Source organism: Erigeron canadensis, chromosome 8, assembly GCF_010389155.1.
Source record: "Erigeron canadensis isolate Cc75 chromosome 8, C_canadensis_v1, whole genome shotgun sequence".
Classification (NCBI taxonomy): domain Eukaryota; kingdom Viridiplantae; phylum Streptophyta; class Magnoliopsida; order Asterales; family Asteraceae; genus Erigeron; species Erigeron canadensis.
The window spans coordinates 31,665,282-31,686,901 of NC_057768.1; the positions used below are offsets into that span (position 1 = coordinate 31,665,282).

The 21,620-nt window shown below is 33.9% G+C and overlaps 4 protein-coding genes across 4 annotated transcripts; 3 read left to right on the forward strand and 1 right to left on the reverse strand.

The window, feature by feature from the left end:
- Positions 1-918: 918 nt before the first annotated feature.
- LOC122579483 (G patch domain-containing protein TGH) lies at positions 919-9,283 on the forward strand. Its single transcript, XM_043751665.1, has 16 exons — positions 919-1,090; positions 1,958-2,048; positions 2,143-2,237; positions 2,480-2,583; positions 2,716-2,777; positions 2,856-2,930; positions 3,071-3,210; positions 3,878-3,953; positions 4,041-4,121; positions 4,610-4,687; positions 4,867-5,005; positions 5,104-5,593; positions 6,347-6,628; positions 6,714-6,842; positions 7,530-7,736; positions 8,366-9,283. The coding sequence occupies exons 1-16, from the start codon at positions 956-958 to the stop codon at positions 8,975-8,977; spliced, it is 2,796 nt and encodes a 931-aa protein (XP_043607600.1). The 5' UTR covers positions 919-955; the 3' UTR covers positions 8,978-9,283.
- Positions 9,284-10,448: 1,165 nt separating this feature from the next.
- Positions 10,449-10,985, reverse strand: LOC122610627 (ethylene-responsive transcription factor RAP2-11-like). The gene has a single exon (XM_043783597.1). It carries the CDS (start codon positions 10,983-10,985, stop codon positions 10,449-10,451), a length of 537 nt encoding a protein of 178 aa, XP_043639532.1.
- A 1,978-nt stretch (positions 10,986-12,963) lies between these two features.
- Positions 12,964-13,975, forward strand: LOC122610628. The gene is made up of 2 exons (XM_043783598.1): positions 12,964-13,051; positions 13,197-13,975. Exons 1-2 carry the CDS (start codon positions 12,964-12,966, stop codon positions 13,973-13,975), a joined length of 867 nt encoding a protein of 288 aa, XP_043639533.1.
- Positions 13,976-17,745: 3,770 nt separating this feature from the next.
- LOC122578721 (protein CHAPERONE-LIKE PROTEIN OF POR1, chloroplastic) lies at positions 17,746-21,333 on the forward strand. Its single transcript, XM_043750741.1, has 5 exons — positions 17,746-17,926; positions 18,133-18,221; positions 19,332-19,714; positions 20,145-20,221; positions 20,997-21,333. Exons 1-5 carry the CDS (start codon positions 17,868-17,870, stop codon positions 21,145-21,147), a joined length of 759 nt encoding a protein of 252 aa, XP_043606676.1. The 5' UTR covers positions 17,746-17,867; the 3' UTR covers positions 21,148-21,333.
- The last annotated feature ends 287 nt before the right edge of the window (positions 21,334-21,620 follow it).

The following is a 21,620-nucleotide window of genomic DNA, read 5'->3' on the forward strand; positions in this document are numbered from 1 at the left end:
GTGGTAATGAATTGTGGTGATTGACGACGATGGGTGGTTATAGTGAGATATGTGTGTTTGTATGTGTGTTCAGTGTGCGCAAAGGAAAAGAAAGAGAAAAATGAGGAGCGTGTAAAGTTTTATATATGTACAAGGGTATTTGGGGTAGAAAAAATTACTGATTTAAGAACTCATAGTTTGGGTGTATAAATATAGAAGTATAGATACTATATTATAAAAAAAATAGCATTTTAATTTTGGAAGTATTAAAAATATGTAATATTTTCATTTAGCATCCCTTATAATATTTTCACTTATGTTACCCCCTAAACATTAATGATTAAATTATACTATCAATCATTTATCTTTAAAATATCTTCATTAACATTTACATAAATGAATTTTACATCAATTATCTACATCACTTGACGCCTCGTCTAACACCAACAACACCACATTGCCGTCACGTCTACCGCCGCATTACGCGGGTAACGTGCTAGTTATTCTTTAATAAATATTATCTCACCCCTTCTATAGAATTTGGAAGGGAAAAGATTTAGAAAGGGAATTCTATAGAATTTGTATAAGATATTTTCTTACCACTTTTGGGATGATTTGGAAGGAAGGAAAATGCACTCATTTTCTTCTATTCATCTCTCTTCTCTTCTTTCCCTTTCCTTTACATATAAATTCGAGAACATAGACTTAGTTTTTAGTGACAATTTTAATTTTAACTAGCAATCGATGGAACTCTAACCTTATTTTCATAGAAAATACATTGAGACGAGAATCTTTGCTTAGACTCAAAACCTAACCGTTCGCCCTGGGCTGGTTGTGTCAACGACCACCTGACACGTGCACCGACTTTCTCGTTTCGTAAAACGGGTCGGATAGGTATTTAAAAAGAAGATTTCAATGAAAATACAGTTGGTCACTCAAGTGACTTATATCTGTGTGTTTAACTCGGAGAAAGCAAATGGCGAGCGACGAAGAGGATTTCGTCTTCTTCGGAACACCAATCGAACGTGAAGAAGATACAATCAGTCGCAAGAAAAAATCCATTGCAGAAGCTTCTGGTCACCTCCGAACCCTAGCTCCCTGGAAACAAGAGGTTGCTTTTTTTTTTCTCTCTCTCTCTCTATATATATAATATATGTATAGGCTGTGTTGGTTTTTTTACATAATATTTGGTTAGGGTTTGTTATATACTAAGTGTATCATGATTTTATTATTTTTGTGGAATTTATGAATGAAAATTGAAGTATAACCTTAGTCTGAAAATATGCGTTTTGACCGAAATCCTGCTATGATGAAGTGATATGACAGCTGGCAAGATTTAAAACTATAAAACAAATTTTAGAATTGGAGTTTTACTAAAATTGAAGATATATGTATAGTATGTTACTCAAGTTGAGGAAAGATGCACAGTATGTAGTTATGTCGTCAAATTAAAGAAACGTACATAGTATGTGATGATCCGGTTATGATGATATGGCGTTTGAAATAGGAGATGTAACCAGGTATGCGATAAGCATGTCAAGTTTAGCTTAATTAGGTGAATAAAAGTAAAGCTGTACAAGTTGTAACTTTAAAAATTGCACATAGTATGTTACCCTAAATTGAAGTTTCTTTGAACTTAGTAAAGTCAATATTGTTTATGAAGCACTTATGTTATTAATTTAAAGCGTGTGGAATATGTATACGTCTACTCCTGTTTGTTTTGATGTAGACTTGCCTGTATCTGTTTAATGTGAACTTTGACATTTGAAAATGAATAACAAGTTGCACGTTGTATTCATCCACTGGCTTAGCTTTCAGAATTTTACAAAATGGCAGCCTTAAGTGAATTTATTTCCTTGATTTTTGGAATGTAGGGAGTTGAAATTATAAAAAGTAAAAATCAGTTGAGATGCCTTCTATAGTCCATTTCAAATAGATATTGTATAATAAGTTATCTATCATATCATGTGCATTTCAGGTAAGGGATGAAGAAGGAAGAAGAAGGTTTCACGGGGCATTTACTGGAGGAAATTCTGCTGGTTATTATAATACTGTGGGATCTAAAGAGGGTAAGTACTGACACACTTTCCAATAATGTATTTCGCTTGAATGAGTTCTAAGGTTTGTGGATGTAATTCTTAGTTCACTTCAACTTTTTTGCAGGATGGACCCCACAAACATTTACATCATCAAGGAAGAATAGAGCTGAAATTAAACAGCAAGATCTTTCAAACTTTTTGGATGATGATGAGAAAGCTGTACGTGTGATTCTATTTGTCCTTGACTATAGTAATTTAAGTTGACAATGTTTCTTCTGCCTGAATTTTTATGCAAGCTTATTCATATAACATCGAAGTATATTACATTACATGATGACATGATGTTGGTGTGAGTTGCTATCGATTATAAAATTATTGATGATATCGCATTGAACATATAATAGAAATTTCAGGTAAATTTTACTTATTTATTGAGGTATCTTAATTTTTTCTTAATTTAGGAATTGGAAGGCAATTCCTTGGGGACATCCATGCAGTTTGACACTTTTGGACTCACTGCAGCAGATATGGCTAGGAAGCAGGCTGAGAAGGAACAAAATGAGAGGTACAGCTATTTACTCCCAGCTAAATATGGAAGATAACTATAAGCGATTAAGCACTTGCCTTATATTATCAATCATGATATTGATTGGCAAAAAGAGGATCCCTTGACAAAAAGCCTTTTAATGTATTTCAGGCCATCAGCCATTCCTGGACCTGCTCCTGATGAATTAATAGTTCCAGCCACAGATCCCATTGGTTTGTCTCCTATGTTATATAACCTTTTCATTCCTTTCATAAAGCATCTTCTTATATGTTCATGCTGTTGATGATTAGGTGTTAGATTGATGCTGAAAATGGGATGGCGTCGTGGTCACTCGATTAAAAGTTCAAAGACCAATTCCCATTATGGTATGCTCTTCATGAGTCAGTAACATGCCGTGTAACCTGCTTGAAATTTGTTATTTTTATAGAACCAAGATAAACTTACATTAGCCTTATTTAACTGTATTTGTCACGATGGTTCTCATGAATGATTATTGTAATTGCAGATGCTCGAAGAGAAGCTAGAAAAGCCTTTCTTGCTCTTTCTAAAGATGCAAAAGCACCTACTGCTGAAATTGAAGATGACATTGAAACTGCTGCAGAGCTCCCCACTGAAGATTTAAATCAATTTCAAAAAACTACTCCGGTTTGTGTATTTCCTTCTACTTTTTATGCAGTTGGCTATCATTTAGATATTTTATCTTACCTTTCTGCTCTTATCATACTACATGCATCATTGATTGTCTCATTTTATTAGTTTTGTTGACCCCATCTGTTAGGTTTAGGAAAATTTCGCATCTATTCGGGTATTTTTGTAAAACTATTATAGATTTCTACCTTATTGCAGTTTGGTTAGCGATGATTGGTACCTATGTTGTTTTATGTCCCCGAGTTGACTGTGTTCTTGGTGACTACTGGTACATTTCCCAACATAAAATGTTAGAAAGTTAATCCGTAGGGTTATGGGACTTGAATAATGTTCTTTAACATGCTTCTTAATAATGAATTGAAAATAGCCTTACTAATTTGCATAATTCTATTGCTTGGCTGTTTAGTTTGTCCATACAGATTCATATCCCTATCTAAGTATACTGGCCAGAAGTTCTTCTGGAAGCAGTCTATAAGACTGTCTACATCCCATGTCCCCCAAACCCTCCTCTTGGTGGCATTGTGTTGTTGATTTCCTATATAACTATACATTTATTAGCTACTTTGTTTCTATATTTTCATGTTCTTTTAGACATATATAGCCAGGTAGGTTATTGACGGTTTTTTCTCAACAGTGATGTCTCATACTCTTGTCATTCTCCCAGGTTTACGTGCTAAATCCAAAGCAGGATAGGTATGGGCTAGGCTACGATCCGTTTAAAGGTGCTCCTGAATTCAGAGGTATGCAAATTTTATTTCTGAAAACGAGGTAACTAATTTGGTCTTTTCAGCAACTTATTTACTTCGCAATTTTTGTCATAATTTCAGAGAACAAAAGGTCAGATCTACATGGGAATAGCGAGTTGGGACACAAAAGGTTAAAGAAAGATGGCCTTTTCTCTTTTAAACGTATGATACTCGTTCTTTTGATATACATTTTTTGTGTCGGTTGTATCAGTTTCCTTTTTCCTATCTGTAAAGGTGCCTATTTGACCAATTCACTTATAAATGGGTTGGGGATATGTTATATGACTTATATCTCTTGCGTGTCATACATGTTAAATTGAAAGGTTAGCTAAGACGGGTTCAGGTTGAAAGCCACCCAAAGTGTGTATCCAATCTAATGCATAGACGTATGGAACTCATTAATGGAATAATGGTTTTATTTAAGAGTTTTTAATTAAAATCAAAATAATATAACTATTCTGAGAGGCATATCTAGTTTTTTCTGTTGAAGTTTTTGATAAAAGTGTGGATTGGGACTTGGTACCCAATTTCTCCTACAATCTGATTTTGCCATCTCTACTTACTTGCATGTGATTAGTTGCATGGATTACTTGCTCTGTAGTTTGTTTCCTCAACTTCTTACTTATGGCCTATGGGCTTTAATTAATCAGCAAAAAATGTTGCACCTGGATTTGGCATTGGAGCCCTTGAAGAGCTTGATGCAGAAGACGAGGATGTATATGGATCAGGTTAGCATCCGAATCATCATTTTTGTTTTTGTAACGTGGAAATAGAATGCTTTCTGCCTATAGAATGCAATGGGCAATATATCTCTAACTTAAAAGTAGTAGTGGTCTAAATTTTCTATCTTGATATTCTTCAAGATAATAGTTCCTGTTCCTAAATATGTTTCTGGTTTTGGCAATAGGTTATGATTTTGAAGCTTTTGTTGAAGAAGAGGAACCTTCTAGATTGATCATAGAGGATAAGAAGAAGCCCAGCGTAAAGCAACATGGTATACTGCCTGGTTTTAAACTTTCTACCATTTCTGACTACCAGTTAGAAAGGTGTGTTCGATTTTGTATGTATTTGTTATTCATATTAATGCTTTATATTATTGCTCTAAAGACATGAACATCTTCTATGTATATTTTTATGTCCTTAGATTTGATCCTCCGGTAGTTCCTATGGATTTTGTGCCACATCACAAGTTCCCTGCTACTCTTGAAGTCAACCGAAACTTGAGTGAAGTTCCTCCAACAGAGGTTTCTCCACCCCCAGACAATAGTTTGAAGGTTTTAATTGAGGGTGTTGCAACTCTGGTAGCGCGTTGTGGTACATTATTTGAGGAACTTTCAAGAGAGAAAAATCAGTCAAACCCACTGTTTGACTTTCTTAGTGGTGGAAATGGCCATGATTACTACAAAAGGAAGCTATGGGAGGCACGCCAAAAGCATAGTGACAAATTTAAACCGCTGTTGAATGAAAAAGCTGATGTACCTGCCCAGAAGATGACCGCTGAGAGCCGTGGAAACATTTTAGGAGAAAAACCTCTCAAGAGAACTGTTAAAGATTTGAAACCTGATGTTCCTGCCACTGATGTTGTTAATCTCCAGTTCCATTTATCAGATACATTCACTGAACCTGCATCATTCGTAAGTCCAAGTATTTGCTTATTTTTCTTTTTCTTGATATGGCTCTCGACAGTTTGACCCCTGAGATTAGTGTGCATTGAGGTGGCAAACTTGGTGGATCGGGTCGATTTTGGTAACGGGTGGAAACAAATTTGGGTCACAATGGGTGATCTTGTATGGGACAAAAACCACTTTCTTGTTTATTTCCAAATATATATCTTGATTTAAATTTTGCGTAAAATATGATTACAATGGCCGGGGTCAGGTCAAATCATGTAACTTTTAGCACGGCGTTCTCGTTTACAACTGGTGGTTCATGCGCAAAGGTGATTGCAGCTGGTGGATTTGGGTCGAGGTAAAAAAATGTACTAATATTTATCAAGTGTCAAAACACTTTATGCCCGTTTTTATAATTTGTTTTTGAGTAAATTATTGGGCTGAATATGCATAGAAAAACTACATGTTTTTTGTTTACAATATTAAGATAACTGCTGATAGAAGTGATCTAGGAGGTTGAAGACATCAAAATTCCATTGGGCAGCTTTCAACTCGTTTCACCCATTAGACCTATTTAGTCTTTTTTATTTATTGTTTTTCTATGTTGCTCACGTGACCCTTGCAGACAAAAGACAACCCAAATAACCCGTTTAAAAGGTAGCAGGTTGAAATTACAGCCTCTAGTATGGTTTTTGTTGGATATGGCACCACATTCCTCAACAAATATAAAAGTATTGTTTACCTAGTATTGATAATACGAGCATTTTTTCTCTTTAGGTTGAGCCAACAGAAATCAAAAAACCTTTCCAGCATGACCCTGCAAAACAAGAACGTTTTGAGCAGTTTCTAAAGGAGAAAAATCATGGAGGTCTTCGCACCAAAGATGCTGGGGGATCAAGTAAAATGTCAGAGGCTGATCGTGCTCGAGAAAGGTTGGAGTTCGAGGCTGCAGCCATGGCAATAGCACAGGGAAAATGGGGAAAGGATAGTCAACCATCCAGTCAACAGATTTTGGCTGCATCAGCTGGTCGGTTGCAGTTTACTTCTGGTGGATTAGAGGCATGTCCTATAGTGTCTGCAAGTTTACTCCTGATAATACAATTTGTATGGAATTCAGGATTTTGACTTAATTATTGATTTACAGATAAACGGAGTCAGTCAAGCGGAAGAAATGATGAAAAAGAGTATGTTCCCAAAACGTGAAGAATTTCAATGGCGACCTGCATCTATTTTATGCAAGCGCTTCGATTTACTTGATCCTTACATGGGAAAGGTATTCTTTTCCATTCTTTTTGCAAAAAACAAAGGAGAAAAATGATTTCTGCATTTAGTTTTATATTGCAAGTTATTAGGTAATAATGATCACATTTTTCAAAGCTTCTTACATGTTTATTAATGTACGTAATATGAGTTTCCCGATCATTGTAAAGCCTAATATTTGGATCTATTTTTTTTTTACCTATTCTGTAAGCATCATATAGTAATGCAAGATTACTTTTATGCTTTATGGTTGACATGTAAATGTGTGGTTTATTTATCTGATTTAATCCTATCAACGTAACTTCATTAATCTATCACCCATCATAAGGCTAACATTAGGCGCTGTATAGTAACAGTCACTCAGTCAGAATATCTGGCGAAATCATAACAAATCTTGAAGGACTAGGAAATATGGACAAATGTAATCTACCTACGTTTCTAGGCAATTGGAGTGCAAATCACAACTTATATCCTTATGATTTTAACTACGCCTGTAGTTCGACATGATAAGTATAAGTTAAGGCACTAAGATTATATATGATATATTCGTTTAGTCTTCAGGTTACAGTTCAGTATAAATGTTGTGTGTTTTAATGCCCTCATTTAATATGATATTAAAGTAGGTTGCTAGTTCTATGCAAATACGATCTCTCTTAATAATATCATAAACTAAACTGCTAGCAATTATTTTTGCTTGCAGCCACCACCAGCCCCCAGGTCGAGGAGCAAGTTGGATTCTCTTATCTTCATGCCAGACTATGTCAAGGCTGCTGCAGCAGAAGTGGAAAAGACCATCTCAAATAATATCTCATCACCACAAACAGATGAGATAAAGGGAACCGATGTCATGGGTGTTGAAGATAAGGTTGAGGTCGAAAATGTTGAGAGACCAGTTGACCTTTACAAGGTATTTTTTTTCTCTCGTATTGCTATTGCATAGAACAGAGGTGGTAACATTATGCATCCGGAAATGGGGGAGGTTGCACTGACCTGCAAACACTTCCCCTGTACTTTTTAATAGCTTATTCGTAAATATTAAATGCAGTTAAGTGTGGTAATAAACCACAAGATTACAATATTAATCTTAATTCTTTTATAAACGGTTTAGGAGGCTGTAATGCTGTATATGCTTAAAAAACTTTTTGGGTGACTTTCACTCTGACTCATGCAACCCATGTTTGTTTTAGCATTTTTTACTGATCCATCGACCCATTTGAGATAAGTTGCGTCCTAAATGATCCATTCATTAGTAAAAATGGGTCAAAGTTGCTGCCTGTTGTAGCTCCATTGTACCATGCTGAATACTCGTGTACTCGTATTTTTCTTGTGTCCTTTTAGTTAAAATCATTCTAAGGTTATATAACATCTGTAAATAATAAATGTGTTTTGAACATTTCCTTAGAGATTCAAGTTAAACAGATACCAAATGGAGCCGTTCATTAGTAAACAAGTCAAATGTGTCCCTTCTAAAAGACAAAGAGTACAAAGTTCTAATTTTTTAATGTTTAAAACTTCCATTTCTTCTTTTGTTTGTAGGCTATATTCTCTGATGATTCAGACGATGAAGAAGAAAGCTCTAACATTCCCTCACAGGAGGAACCAACAAAACAAATAGAAGCTGCAAAAACAACCTTGAGTCGTTTGGTGGCGGGTGACTTTCTAGAATCATTGGGCAAAGAGCTGGGCCTTGAGGTCCCTCCTGATCAACCATACTCCCAGATCCATCCTAAGCCCTATCCTACTCAAAGCCCAAACGTTTATGAACTACCGCAAGTCAGTCAAGAAGCACATAGACATACACCGAAACACGAAGATGTCAGCAGAAACATCAAAGGGAGCGACTCTAAAAGTGACAAAGCAGAACTTAGCCATGAAACTACAAAAAAGGACATGAAGGTTAAAAGAGACGAAAGTTCTTCAGAGGACGGAAGGAGGCGGAAACGATCTAAACGAGATGGCGATACTAGCGATTCTTCTGATGATTATAGGGATCGGCACAGTTCAAGACATAAAGGAAGAAAAAGGGAACACAGAAAACACTCGAAACATCGAAAACATAGAAATCATGAATCGTCAAGCAGATCCCGTCATTCTGCTGATAAAGAATATGGAGATAGTAAGAGAGAGAAGAGGAAATGGAGAGATTGATGACCAGAACTTAAAAAATGGGCATCATGTCGCTTACTAATACAATTCTCTAGTCTATACCCATTGGCAGAGATATAATTTTTGATCTATGTTCACATAGAAATGTAATATCTTGGTAGTATTGAACCAAGATTTCGTATTACTAGCTATTTGTAGCAAGCATGGTGTGTCAAAATGAGTTTCAGTGTCTCAAATTTTTCTGCTTTCGGTTCTGATCGATCTATTATTCTATTGTATGTAAAGTTATTTCAGATTCTTTTATTTTTGAGAGAACTCTTAATCAACCAATATACTGAACTGTGACCATGACAACGGGTATTTACTTCAAAAAAGTATTGTTCATTCGTGTACATAATAATTTGTCTATGTTGTCTTAAAGAAGTGACATGATACAAGTATAAAAGTTTATCCCAACATTCTTGCTTTTGATGTATAAGTGTGCTATGTCTTTTTAGGATTAGACAACAAATGCATAAGCTGTTACGAGGAATTTTTTTATCAGGCTGTAATACGGTGCTTGTAATAGATGCTTTAACGTGTACTATTTATGTTGAAAGATGCAATCGTCTATGTTACGTAGCGGCATGGCCCACTGGTGAGCTCTTATTAACAGAGACTGCCACAAGATACCTCAAATGCTTCAAGTCGGTTCAAATCATACATGCGTATGAGTACATATATTCTTGTAGTTCATGTTGTAGGTAATGAATTTCCGTCATTGATTTACACATGCATACCAATGTCTTGCAAAGACATGAACAACGTTCATATAAGTTTCAGCTTCATCCTCCCCAAAGAGGATTGCATATAGAAATTAATTTGTTGGGTTTTTGAATCGTATTAGCATTCTTTATTAGCCTCATTTTTTCCTTGATACAACAACAAAAAAAAACCATGATGGTGTACCCACCGTCACCCAGGATAAAGCCTCATCCTAGGTAGGCTAAAAAGATCACCCATGGTATCACATAGCCTGAGGAAAAGAAGATAAACATGAAAGATACAATCATATCACTTCCTTAAATAAAGGAGATCGTTACCAAAGATACAAAACGCGTGAAAGACTTATTCTCCACAAAAAAGTAGCTATAAAAGGGGAAAAACCCTAATCATTATCATAATGCCCACTACGGGAAAAACCCTAAAAGCATATACAAGATCCACGGGAAAAACCCGAAGAGATCTAAATACATCTAAACCGGCGTACAAGGGAGGAAGACTCCTACCAACAGGGAATCGCCGTCCAATCCATCAAACAGCCCCAAATCTCTTAACCTAATCCGGTGTACAAACAAACCACTTGCATAATATGTACTAAAACGTAAATAAGTACTGATCGAGTTGCTTGATAAACTGAAAAATGAATAATTTTACACGAGATATCTTTAACAAACCTACATTGATCGTCCTTTCATATATTGTATATCAACAACATATATAAAAGTTGAAATTGTCATCCATCAACATGCTACTATTTTTTGGATTCGTTAAAAGAAGGAGCTACATAAACAGAAGAATAAACCTTACAACAGCTCCCATTTGATGATTTAAGCTTCAATAATGCCCCGTCTTCATTTTGAGGGTTGAAAGCAACCTTAAATCCATCCTCATAGTATGAAGAACAAGCTAAGGTTTCTTCAACTAATTGCGTAGTATTGTTTTGAGATGATGAGATGGTTTTTTTCATGGTGGCATGCTTAAGGAAATGATAGAGTTTGGGGTTTCTCTGAATTAAATTGGAGATTTCTTCTTGGCTAGTGATGAGACGGTTATATCTAAAGTTTGTCTTTGCATTCCTACCACGTAAAATGCGTGCAACGCTATCGTAAGCCATGGCTGCTTCTTCGGGTCCATTGTACGTGCCTAGCCATAACCTAAGGTTTCTTGTTGAGTCTTTGATCTCCGATACCCATCTTCCTGATGGCCTTTGTCTTACTCCAAGATACTTTATTGGTTTTCGTATGGTTTTGTTGTTATCATCATGATCTTCTACTCTTTTGTGATGCATTCTTGACCTTTCTAATGATATGGTCGTGGATTTGATCTTGAGGTTTATGTTCTGTTTTTGTTTATATTGATCAAGAGATTAGTATGATAGAGAGATGGGGTTTGCATATATATATATAACACCCCATCTGTCGTAGGTAAGTGCTCTTTTTTCAATTTTAATTATCTCATAATAAAATGCTTACTTTTAAAAATGTAATATTAACTAAGGGAAATGATTAATTCCCTTACAAAATAGTCTAAAAATATGATAACATGTTTAAAAATCAATTTTTTTAGGAGGAATTTTACAAAATAGTCTAAAAATATGATAACATGTTTAAAAATCAATTTTTTTAGGAGGAATTTTAGAAGGATTTATCATTTTTCATTAACTAAACCAATTTTTAAAAAAAAATAAAAGCTAAGATACCAAAACGGGTTATTGAATATCTTCATGATCGTTTTCACGTTGTAATTCATTTTCACATTCATATTCATAACATAAACATTTTTCATTCCATATCATTATAAACTTCATTTCTTTATAAAACTTTATATCATAAATTATTTTAGCTAAGTTAATTATGAATACATTTTTGTTAAACCCATCACAATGTGCCAATAACCAATGATATAACTCAGTAACTCACATTTTATCTATAGATAGATAACTTTTTGTTTAGATTTTAATTTACTATATTTTCATCTACGTGCATTTTAATTTTATCGTATATTTTTTTTCATAGTCATACGAACAAGCGTCCAAAAAAATGAGGTAATGAGCCTCCAAATTATATTAAATTGATTAATTAATTAATTAATTAATTAGACGCATAATGCTAAAACAAGTGTTAAAACCCCTGCTAATATACCCTTGGGTGTTGGGACCTTGTGAATTACCCAACACAGACATACTCACTCGTTTAAGTTAAAAAGTAAAAGTTATAGTGCTAATTAGCTGAATGATTAGCGTATTCAATTAAAATTATAAAACTTTTACAATTAACCAATAAGTAATATATATATGAAGAAAAAAAGAGTAATACTATATAAACTTACGTAACTTTCTTACTACTGTAAGTCTATATAGTAGTAAGAAAGTTACGTAACTTTATATTACTCTTTTTTTTCTTCATATATATATATATATTACTTGGGAAAATGATCCGTGCTGCAGACTTTACCTAAGCTTAGGTACTGTCATATTAAAAAAAAAGTTACATATTAAACCTTTGAATTTAATAAACATACATAACCCCCCCTGAATTTTACATAAACTCCTCCTGAATTTTACATAATCACCCTCTGCTTTACCTAAGATAAGTACTGCATGCTTTACCTAACCTTTCCCCATATTACTTATTGTTAACGGTTAGAATTGCGATCCTTGTTAACGGTTCACCCGCTTTGAGTTTCAATGCTCAAAAGGTTGCGACAAGGTGATCCTATCTCACCGTTTTTGTTTCTTATTGTTATGGAAGGCTTGACCGGGATGATGAAAAAAGCGAGCAGAAACAATTCTTTCAAGGGATTAGCTCTCCCGAATCACGGACCTACTCTTTCTCACTTATTATATGATGATGATTGCACGTTCATTATTGGTGAATGGTCCGAGTTAAATGTCAAACAGGTAACTCGAATCCTTAGAGTTTTTTTTATTTATGTTCAGGTTTTGAAGTTAAATATGAGAAAGTCGGAAATTTATGGAATTGGGGTGGATGATGTCAAAGTTAGAAGGGTAGCTAGGGGCGTTTGTTATAAAGTCGGGAGTGGCCCCTTTATTCATTTAGGGATTCAAATTGGGGGTAATATGAATCGGGTGGCTAGTTGGGAGTTTTAATTCGATATTTTTAAGGTAAGATTGTCAAGATGAAAAGCTTTGTGTTTGTCTTTGGGTGGGAGAACTACTCATTAAAGCTGTGTTAGAGAGTCTCCCCACATATTATTTTTCTATGTTTAAAGCCCCTGGTAAAGTTATTGACGGACTTGAAAGAGTAATGAGGAAGTTCCTGTGGGATGGGGCTTCTGAGGCGAAAAAGATACATTGGATCTCATGGGAAAAGGTGGTGATGTCGATTAAATCAGGTAGTTTAAAGGACTCGAACATCTCACTTCTCTCCAAATGGTTTTGGAGATATAGGAACGAACCCGACAGGCTGTGGCGTTTGGTGATTGATGTAAATAAATAAAAATAGTAGGTGCTGATCACCCATCCCTTTTGACAATGCAGTCCGAGGGGTTTGGGCTTCCATAGTCAAGACAATTAACAAAGTTAAAGTTGCTGATATGAGTTTGAACCATTGGTTAAAAGGGGTGCTTGGCAATAGCAGTGACATAAGGGTTTGGATGGATATTTGGGCTTGTAACCAACCACTCAAAGATGTATTCCCCCGCCTGTTTCAACTGGAAGTCCAAAAATATTGCAAGGTCAGTGACAAAGTAGATTCCAATACTAATACTCCTTTTCTTTTCGATATGGGAATGGTAGTATTATCTGGTGTCGAGACTAGAGAGGAAAAAGAGAAGATCAACAGACTACTAGAAGGGAAGATGTTGCATGCTCAAAGAGATCGATGGGTTTGGGCTGGAGCAAAGTTTAATGTTTTTATGGTTAAAGGTGTAAAAGATTTTTTACGAAGTGATAACGACTATAGTAATAATTTTGTGTTTAAATGGTCGAAGTGGGTCGCAAAAAAGTGTAATGTTTTTATGTGGAGACTTGGTCTAAATCGGCTACCGACTAGAATGGCACTAAAAGACAAAAATTGTTGCTTTGATTCGTTGATGTGTGGGTTATGTGACAAAGAGGAGGAGGACGTTGACCATTTGTTTAGTTTTCGTGAGATGGCGATGGGAATCTGGCAGCGGATTGGAAGGTGGTGTAAGAGGCCTCCACTGTTCTTATTCTCATATCGTGACATTTTTTATTTACATCATGGAAATGACCTCGGAAAGGAAACAAGGAAGGTTTTTAAAGGTATTGTGTTCGTGTTATGTTGGTGCATTTAGAAGGCTCGTAATGATTGTGTGTTTAACAATAGCAAGGCTGACATTGTGAGGATTTTCAAGATATAAAATCGTTAAGTTATTTGTGGTATAAGAATAGAGGGAAAAATAGCGTGATAACATGGGAAAATTGGGATCATTTCATTTGGTTGTAAACCTTATTTGTATAAGTACCATCCCACTATTTGGTGGTGATGTAAATTTGAATAATAGTTAAGTTTAAAAAAAAAACTATAAGCCTATATATATGTACGTAAAACAAATTTGTGTATTGTTTGTGTGCAACTTAATCATAAACATTTATCAAAAGATCAAATCTATGAAGACCCGTCTAAATCATTCTCGATGGAAGTTGACATCGGTTTGGAGACTTTTCGAAAGAGGATGAAATTCTATTATTACTAACAGGGACGGCTTTATAATAGGGGCAGTGTGGGCAACTGCTCCCATTCCAATTTTGATACAATGTAATTTTTTAGAGGTATATTTATAGTTTTATTTCTAAATAATATCCGTAACAATAAACAAAAAATACATTATACATACAAATGTCACCATCGTTGTCATAAGCTTCTTCTTTGGAAGTATGTTACTTATGTTGGGAGCATTAGTTTTGAGATAAAATCTTCTATTGGTAAATTAAAAATCTTCAGTTATTTTGATTTTGTAACGAAGTTGAAAAAGAGAAGTTGAAGAAAGTGTTTTATTTGTTTGGGTAATTGTATCAAAATTTATCACATGCTCTAAAATTGTAAAAAACAATGTTCAAGTTAAAGATAGATGTTCTCATAACTGGCAACTAGACGAAATTATTTTAAGGGTCCATTTTTTTCTAAATTCTCCGTTGAGAGTTAATTTTTGTTTAAAATTTTTTTCCCTAATAAATATAATAAGAGACTTTTAGATTTGCCCTCTCACAAAAAAAGTTCTGGCTCCGTCCCTGATTACTAATACTTCAATATATATCACATTTTTAAGGGAAATGAAATGAGAATTAATCCTTTCTTTAATGACAAATGTCAAGGGGGTGTTTGGCCTAGTTTTTTAAGGAGCTTTTAGTTTTTTTTGTTTATTTTGAGGGAAAAAAGTCATTTTAAATGTTTGTGTGAGCTTTTGAGCTTATGCTTTTGAGCTTTTATAAACCACTTTTTGATAAACTATAAATCAAAGTTTTTTAGCTTTTCTACCTATTTTTTTTTCGTTTTCTTTTCAAAAACCAAAAGCTAATCCAAATACTACATAAGAGCTTATAAACTTAAAGCAAAAAAGCCAAAAGCTATTTATATTTTATATGCATAAGCAAAAAAATATAAGCTAGACCAAATGTTAGTAATTAAATGGCATTACTCGTCTAATCATGATTCCAAGAAATTTGTAAAATGTAAACCATATACTACCTGCCAAAACCTTACAAACCAAATGAATTGCTATTGATATGATGTACACTTTACACCTACGTAAAATCTATTTAATATAGTACAAATCTTGAACCCGAACAAAGTTACAAAATGTTGTCTTCCTCACCAACATTTATTTATTGATCTAATGTAACTTCATTGTCCACTAAACATCTGTTGGTTCTTTGTCATCTTGTTTTTAGTTTATGTAATAATATTTTTTTAGTTAAATAATATACTCTTATACCAAAACGGTCCATCGTAAATTCACGAGAAATGAAAAGTATATTGGCCAATAATACAAATTTATAAAGTGAATTTGTTTTTATTATCTAAAGTTTTTTTTTATCAGTTTTTTTTCCTTCTCAAATTGTAAACAAATTAAAATTTATAGTAACCAGTGGCAGAAAATATGAAAGACCAAAGGGGGTTTCGGTCCATCCAAAATTTTGGATCATATTTAGCAATCATATATTACTTAAGGATAAATAAAATTTTTTATGTGTTTTTACACCCTCAGAAACAAAACATAGATGCAGAAAAGAGAAAACCTAAAACTCCAAAATGATTTTGACCCCACCAGTACTGCCGTTCAAGTTCCGCCGCTTATTTAGTAACAAAGAAAATACGATAGAGTTTCTACCTTACAATAGTTACAAATAATTAATATGATTAAAAAAGAACACTTAAAAATCTAAGTTATCTTGTATAAGAAAGGAAATGTATGGGAAAAAAATAATACCGTATTCTCCAAATTTATACGAAAAGAAAAAAAAAAGAAGGAAGGGATAGGAAAGTGTAGGATGACTATATTCATGTAATTTTTCCAAACTTTTTCATCCAAGTTGGAGAAAAATGTTCGAACGTTGTCGTGGTTTTTCTAGATAGCTAAATGTTAGTCTTTAAGATGGACTCATTAGATCCACATTAGGCCTGACCCGTCTCCACTTTATAAACCTTTGTAGTCTTTGACTCTTAATTCTTAAATAGTTAAATGATTATAAGCTTTTCAAGTAGTATTCATTGGCAGGCTGTTGGATATAGAATTATAAACTCTTTTAATGAATTATTGGCCCAAGTTGATTGGGCTTTTGATTTTGTGGGAAATCTCTTATCACGCATAATCAATAATGCAGCGGCGGTGCCGACAACATCGATGTAGTGGTGACAACGACTATTGGTGGTGATGGTCATGTCGAATGGTGTAGGTTGATGTAAATGTAATTGTTATAAAAAGTGGTAGTAAGATATCTTAAAAGACAAGTTTAGGATGTAAATCGGTAAAATAAGGAGTTTGATATTCGGAGGAAGCATCCGGATTATCAATATTCAACCAGGAGCTTAAGAGAAACCTTGTTTCCATAGCAAGTGGACTTTTTGGAAAATTTGATCCATGAACTCTACACCATTTGGGCAATTAATACAGGTAAAAGTGGTGACATCAACCACTTTTTGCAAATAAATTCACAAATTTGGCCTATGCTCCAATCTTTTTCACATTGGACATTGGATCTGCCTATGCTCCAATCTCTTAGATAAAAAATGTTTCCGCATATAAAGAAAACTTGTTAATGTTCGGTTATGTTTTTAGTCATACAAAAGTTATTACTCATATGTAAAAAATTGAATAAAGTGATCCGCATAAAAGTTCGTTTAGGCTCATGCGCTAAATCGAACACAATATATAAGGTCCGATCTCATCTCGTTTATAGAACAATCTTGAAGTTAAGATCGAGTAACTCACAAAATAAGGAAATGATTAATAGACTAAGTTTTTTCCAAAATCATAAGATGGTAATATGTAAACGATCAAAAAGTATGATTAGAAAAAAAGATTAAGTGAAATCTACATGTCACATTCATATGAAATTTTTTACACTAACATTTAATAGTAGCGATAAATATCATAGAATGTAACAAACTTTGTACAAATGTGAAATGACCAAAGTTGTGTTCATTGTATGCAATCAATTTTAAAGTATGTCTATTATATGTAAAAATGCATACGTAACAACCATATATAGTTGTCACTTGTTAGTTTTTATTGATCAGATACTTTTTCTTACATACAATAGACATAATTTAAAAATGATTACATACAATGAATACAACTTTAGTTATTTTACACTATAGACATTCATTTAAAGTTTTTTACATTTCAATATATGATATTAAGAGTATTATCATCTCTCACAAAATATCTAAATCTAACTCTTTTGCACCCGTGTTATTAACTTGGGATAATCGGTATCCAAACATCAATAGTGAAACTAAAATATAGAAGGACAAGAGATGGACATAAAAGAAATTTCAGGGTGGTAAAAAGTATAAACCCAATAAATGATTTACACCCTTAAATAAGCCAAAAAAGCTTAGCAAAAGCCTCTCCCTCTTCCTCTCTCAGGTGTAGCTATATAATTTCTTCTATATAATTTCTTAACACCAAACAAGGTTTTGACTTTTGTTGACCATAATCAAGGGTTTCCATAAATTCCTTCATGGCTTCTTTATTTCTTTCAAATCCAATCATATCATCTCCTTTCCTTGGCAAGAATTTGTAAGTCTTTCAAACACCTTATCTTTATATATAAATTTGCAAAATTTCAAGATTTTTTGTAAAGATTTAAACTTTATGGCATAAATTTGTTGGGTATTGTTATTAAAGTTATTTTGTGATAAAAAGTTGTATGCTTGTTGATAATTGTTGAACTTTTTGAATTTTTTGAATTTTTTTAGTATAATTTTTATTATTTTTTTGTGCAGATCAATTAATGGGAATTTGAGAAAGAATAAAGTATGTGGTTTGGTGTTTAGGAGCCCTAGATGTGCTGCTGCTGATGCAACTTATGGAGGTATTTATTTTTATTTATCTTTTTTTGTGGATATGAAAATGGGGCAAATTATCGAAAATGTATTGAACTTTTCTTGTATTGTTATTATGTGTATTGAACAAATAAATTATTCTGCTGTATTCATTTTGTCTGATATAACATGTACATTGGTGTATAAGAGGTTATAATGGTGTGTTAGTGTATATGGATGCGAATCTGCGATGTCATTAAAAAACGATGTCATGATGGAGAGTTTATGTGGTAGATAGAACATAAAAATGTTTCATTACCAGGATGTCAGTATCGTAGACTCGTAGTTTTTCTGGGACGTCATTCCCCCTTTCTAGTTATATCCCTTTGTCTCCTTAGTTACCTTTGAGCCTTATTGATAACCTTTCTCTGTTTCTTGTCTATAGCTTATGCAAATCTAACATTGGCCTTGAAACACGGGGTTTTGATCAGATGAAACAAAGAACTAGTTTTTGAGATATCTCAATCAGGACTGTAACAAGTTTATTAGAAGGCAGTCATCCTAAATTTTGTGCAGTGAGGGTTGTAAAACCTGATCATATTAGCTAATGAGGCAACTATATTCTTGTAAATCGAGTTAGGGTCAGAGGTGGCAGCACGTGGCCATGTGTAGGGCTATTGGTTGGATAGCGTATCTAAATGCTTAACTTTTTCCTACAGGACAGGTGTGTCTACCCAAAGCACTTTTTGTCCAAGATTTTAAAGTTCCTGTAAATAGTTAGCGTGTCAAATATGATCAGAAAGGCTCTATTATTTTAGCAATGGCCTATTATTATGAATAAATTTTTTTGAGATTTATGCCTTGTAATTACACTTTGGCCATCTTCTGACTCATTTAACCCATTTGGCACAATTCTTAGTCAGCTTCTTTTTCTTTACCGGTTTGACCCTTTGGATATTACCCAATCATATGTATATAGGTTGAACGTACCACCTGTGTTAGAAAAAATTGCATGGATTATAAAATTTAGTGTTCTAAAGGTGTACCCAATTTCAGAAGTCCAATTTTCTTGTGAGAAAAATGTTTGTGGACTTTTCACAGCTTTGAGTTGTGGTGTGGAACAAAATTAGAAGTTTCATATTTGTTATCTATTCTTTTAGGTAACATTCCAAAGTACCCGAGAAGTAATGTTTGGGATCCTTACAAACGCCTTGGTATAACTTATGATGCATCCGAGGAAGAAGTCTGGAGTTCTCGCAACTTTCTATTAGATCAATATGGCGCTCATGAGAAAAGTGCAGAGTCAATAGAAGCTGCTTTTGAAAAGATCCTCATGAGAAGCTTTCAGAACAGAAAGAAAACAAAAATTAACTTAAAAACAAGGCTAAAGAAGAAAGTAGAAGAGTCTCCACCTTGGATTCAGAACTTACTCACTTTTGTAGAGCTTCCTGAGACTATCATTATCCTTAGAAGATTGTTTCTGTTTTCGTTTATGGCTTTCTGGAGTGTTATTAATTCTGCCGAGGGTGGTCCTGCCTTCCAGGTTTGCTGCTCATTGTTGATGTCTGTTTTTTTTTTTTTTGAAGTATTTTTGGGTTTTTGGACCTGTGTTTCGAAAGTGATTATGTGGTATTCAGCAATTACAATCAGATAATCAGCCTTATTATGATGTATCAGAAGCAGACACCCTTTTTCTAAACATATTTAACTGATTATTACAACTTATTACCAAATATCCTTATTACCATTCAGTAAAGAGTTTAACAAAAAGCGTATTGTTATGGACTCAACATAATGTCATTACGCTATCCTTACTAATTTTGATGAATTCTTTACTTCGAAGTTTTCTGAAAATGAAATGTTTCAGAAGTTGTAGGCGGAGGTTTACTGTGAATGCAAATTTGGAAGTTGTTTGTATCTTGATTTTGTTTTTAGCATCTTTAACTTGGTTCGATCTTCTTTTATTGATACAGGTGGCCCTGTCTCTGTTTGCTTGCATATACTTCCTTAATGACAAGTCAAAGAGCGTAGCAAGGGCTTCTGTTATAGGGTAAGTTTATAAATAAAGACATCAATTTATTAGTTTTAGGGTTAACAACCTAAACGAGCATAATACTAGGCATATGTACATTTGACCGTGTATTCAATTTTAGTCGCGCGAATGACAATTTATTATACCTTAGTTGAATAGCTTTATATTTAGTTTCTTTATACAGAATTCCTTACATGTCATGGTAGATGATAGTTACTGCTACATTTCATATGTCTAACTTTACACGTAATAAAAGACAATTTTTGATTTTTTGTTGTCATGCTACATCATTGTTGTGTCTAAGCACTCTGAAAATGTTTTCCTAAAATGGCATGCTACGTCTGTAGTTTGTTACATAGTTTGACATGCTATATAAGTAAGTAGTAAACTGGGCAGGTCAGCGGGTTGGTAATAAGTCAGGTCAGGTGAATCTTAATCGTTTGTTGAAACAGGCTGCGTTGGGCTTACTCGCAAATAATAGTTTTATTTATGAAGTTACACACGCTGTTAAGACTTCTATATCAGTGCAAATGCTTTATTATTACAATAATAGTTTGTTTTATTTATTAAAAAAAAACCATGTATGACGTTTAATACATTTTGAATAAACTTCAAGCGACTTTGACCATTTTAGTTAAGTTTTCTAGCTTACCTATATGACCTTCTACATATACTCATAAGTGTCTCAAAGTTGTGCTGTACAATATCAATATTAAATTCAAAAATTCAATGTGAATGTCTAGATTGTTTATAAATTAACCATTCATTTAACCCATTTTCTCACTGGTTACAGATTTGGATCCCTTGTAGTCGGCTGGATTTGTGGTTCTTGCCTGGTACCCATGATTCCCACAGCCATTTTGCAACCAACATGGACCCTGGAGCTCTTGACTTCATTGGTAGTATATGTCTTTCTGTTTCTTGGGTGTACCTTTCTTAAGTGAGATCCCAACTGTCCTTGATTGTATGTTCATTTCTAAACAAGATAAGTTGTCACTTGTTTACGTTAGTCGTCCATGTTGTTATAGTTACAAGTTCGCATTCGCTTGACATCAAAATCCTTAGTGTACTTTTGAATGGCCACATCAGTATGAGTTGGTTTATATATAGCCGGATTTGCTATAAGTTTATGGACAGAGTGTATTACTTCTATAATTTTTTTTACAAATATAGCAATTACATTGATGTCTGTTTCCACACCTAATTATTCGGGTAAAATATTGATTACACGAACAATATGGCAATATGGATAAGTAGGTTTGGCATGACACCATTTTTGTTTAGTTGTTACAAAACAAATGCCCACTCTTAATGAATAGGGGATGATATTAGTACCATAACTTTTTATTAAGCTACCATATGTATGCATTATTAACTTGTATAATGTGCTGTAATATTTGTACAGTGTGGTAACTTA

Excerpts from the sequence above, each read along its gene's own strand:
- LOC122610628 (XM_043783598.1), top strand. The coding sequence starts at position 12,964 with ATGAGGAAGTTCCTGTGGGATGGGGCTTCTGAGGCGAAAAAGATACAT. Across the intron at positions 13,052-13,196 it reads GGTGATGTCGATTAAATCAG|TCCGAGGGGTTTGGGCTTCC; the intron begins GTAGTTTAAAGG and ends TTGACAATGCAG.
- LOC122578721 (XM_043750741.1), top strand. The coding sequence starts at position 17,868 with ATGGCTTCTTTATTTCTTTCAAATCCAATCATATCATCTCCTTTCCTT. Across the intron at positions 17,927-18,132 it reads CCTTTCCTTGGCAAGAATTT|ATCAATTAATGGGAATTTGA; the intron begins GTAAGTCTTTCA and ends TTTTTTGTGCAG. Across the intron at positions 18,222-19,331 it reads TGCTGATGCAACTTATGGAG|GTAACATTCCAAAGTACCCG; the intron begins GTATTTATTTTT and ends CTATTCTTTTAG.
- LOC122610627 (XM_043783597.1), bottom strand. The coding sequence starts at position 10,985 with ATGCATCACAAAAGAGTAGAAGATCATGATGATAACAACAAAACCATA.
- LOC122579483 (XM_043751665.1), top strand. The coding sequence starts at position 956 with ATGGCGAGCGACGAAGAGGATTTCGTCTTCTTCGGAACACCAATCGAA. Across the intron at positions 2,778-2,855 it reads TCCAGCCACAGATCCCATTG|GTGTTAGATTGATGCTGAAA; the intron begins GTTTGTCTCCTA and ends GTTGATGATTAG. Across the intron at positions 7,737-8,365 it reads GACCAGTTGACCTTTACAAG|GCTATATTCTCTGATGATTC; the intron begins GTATTTTTTTTC and ends TTTTGTTTGTAG.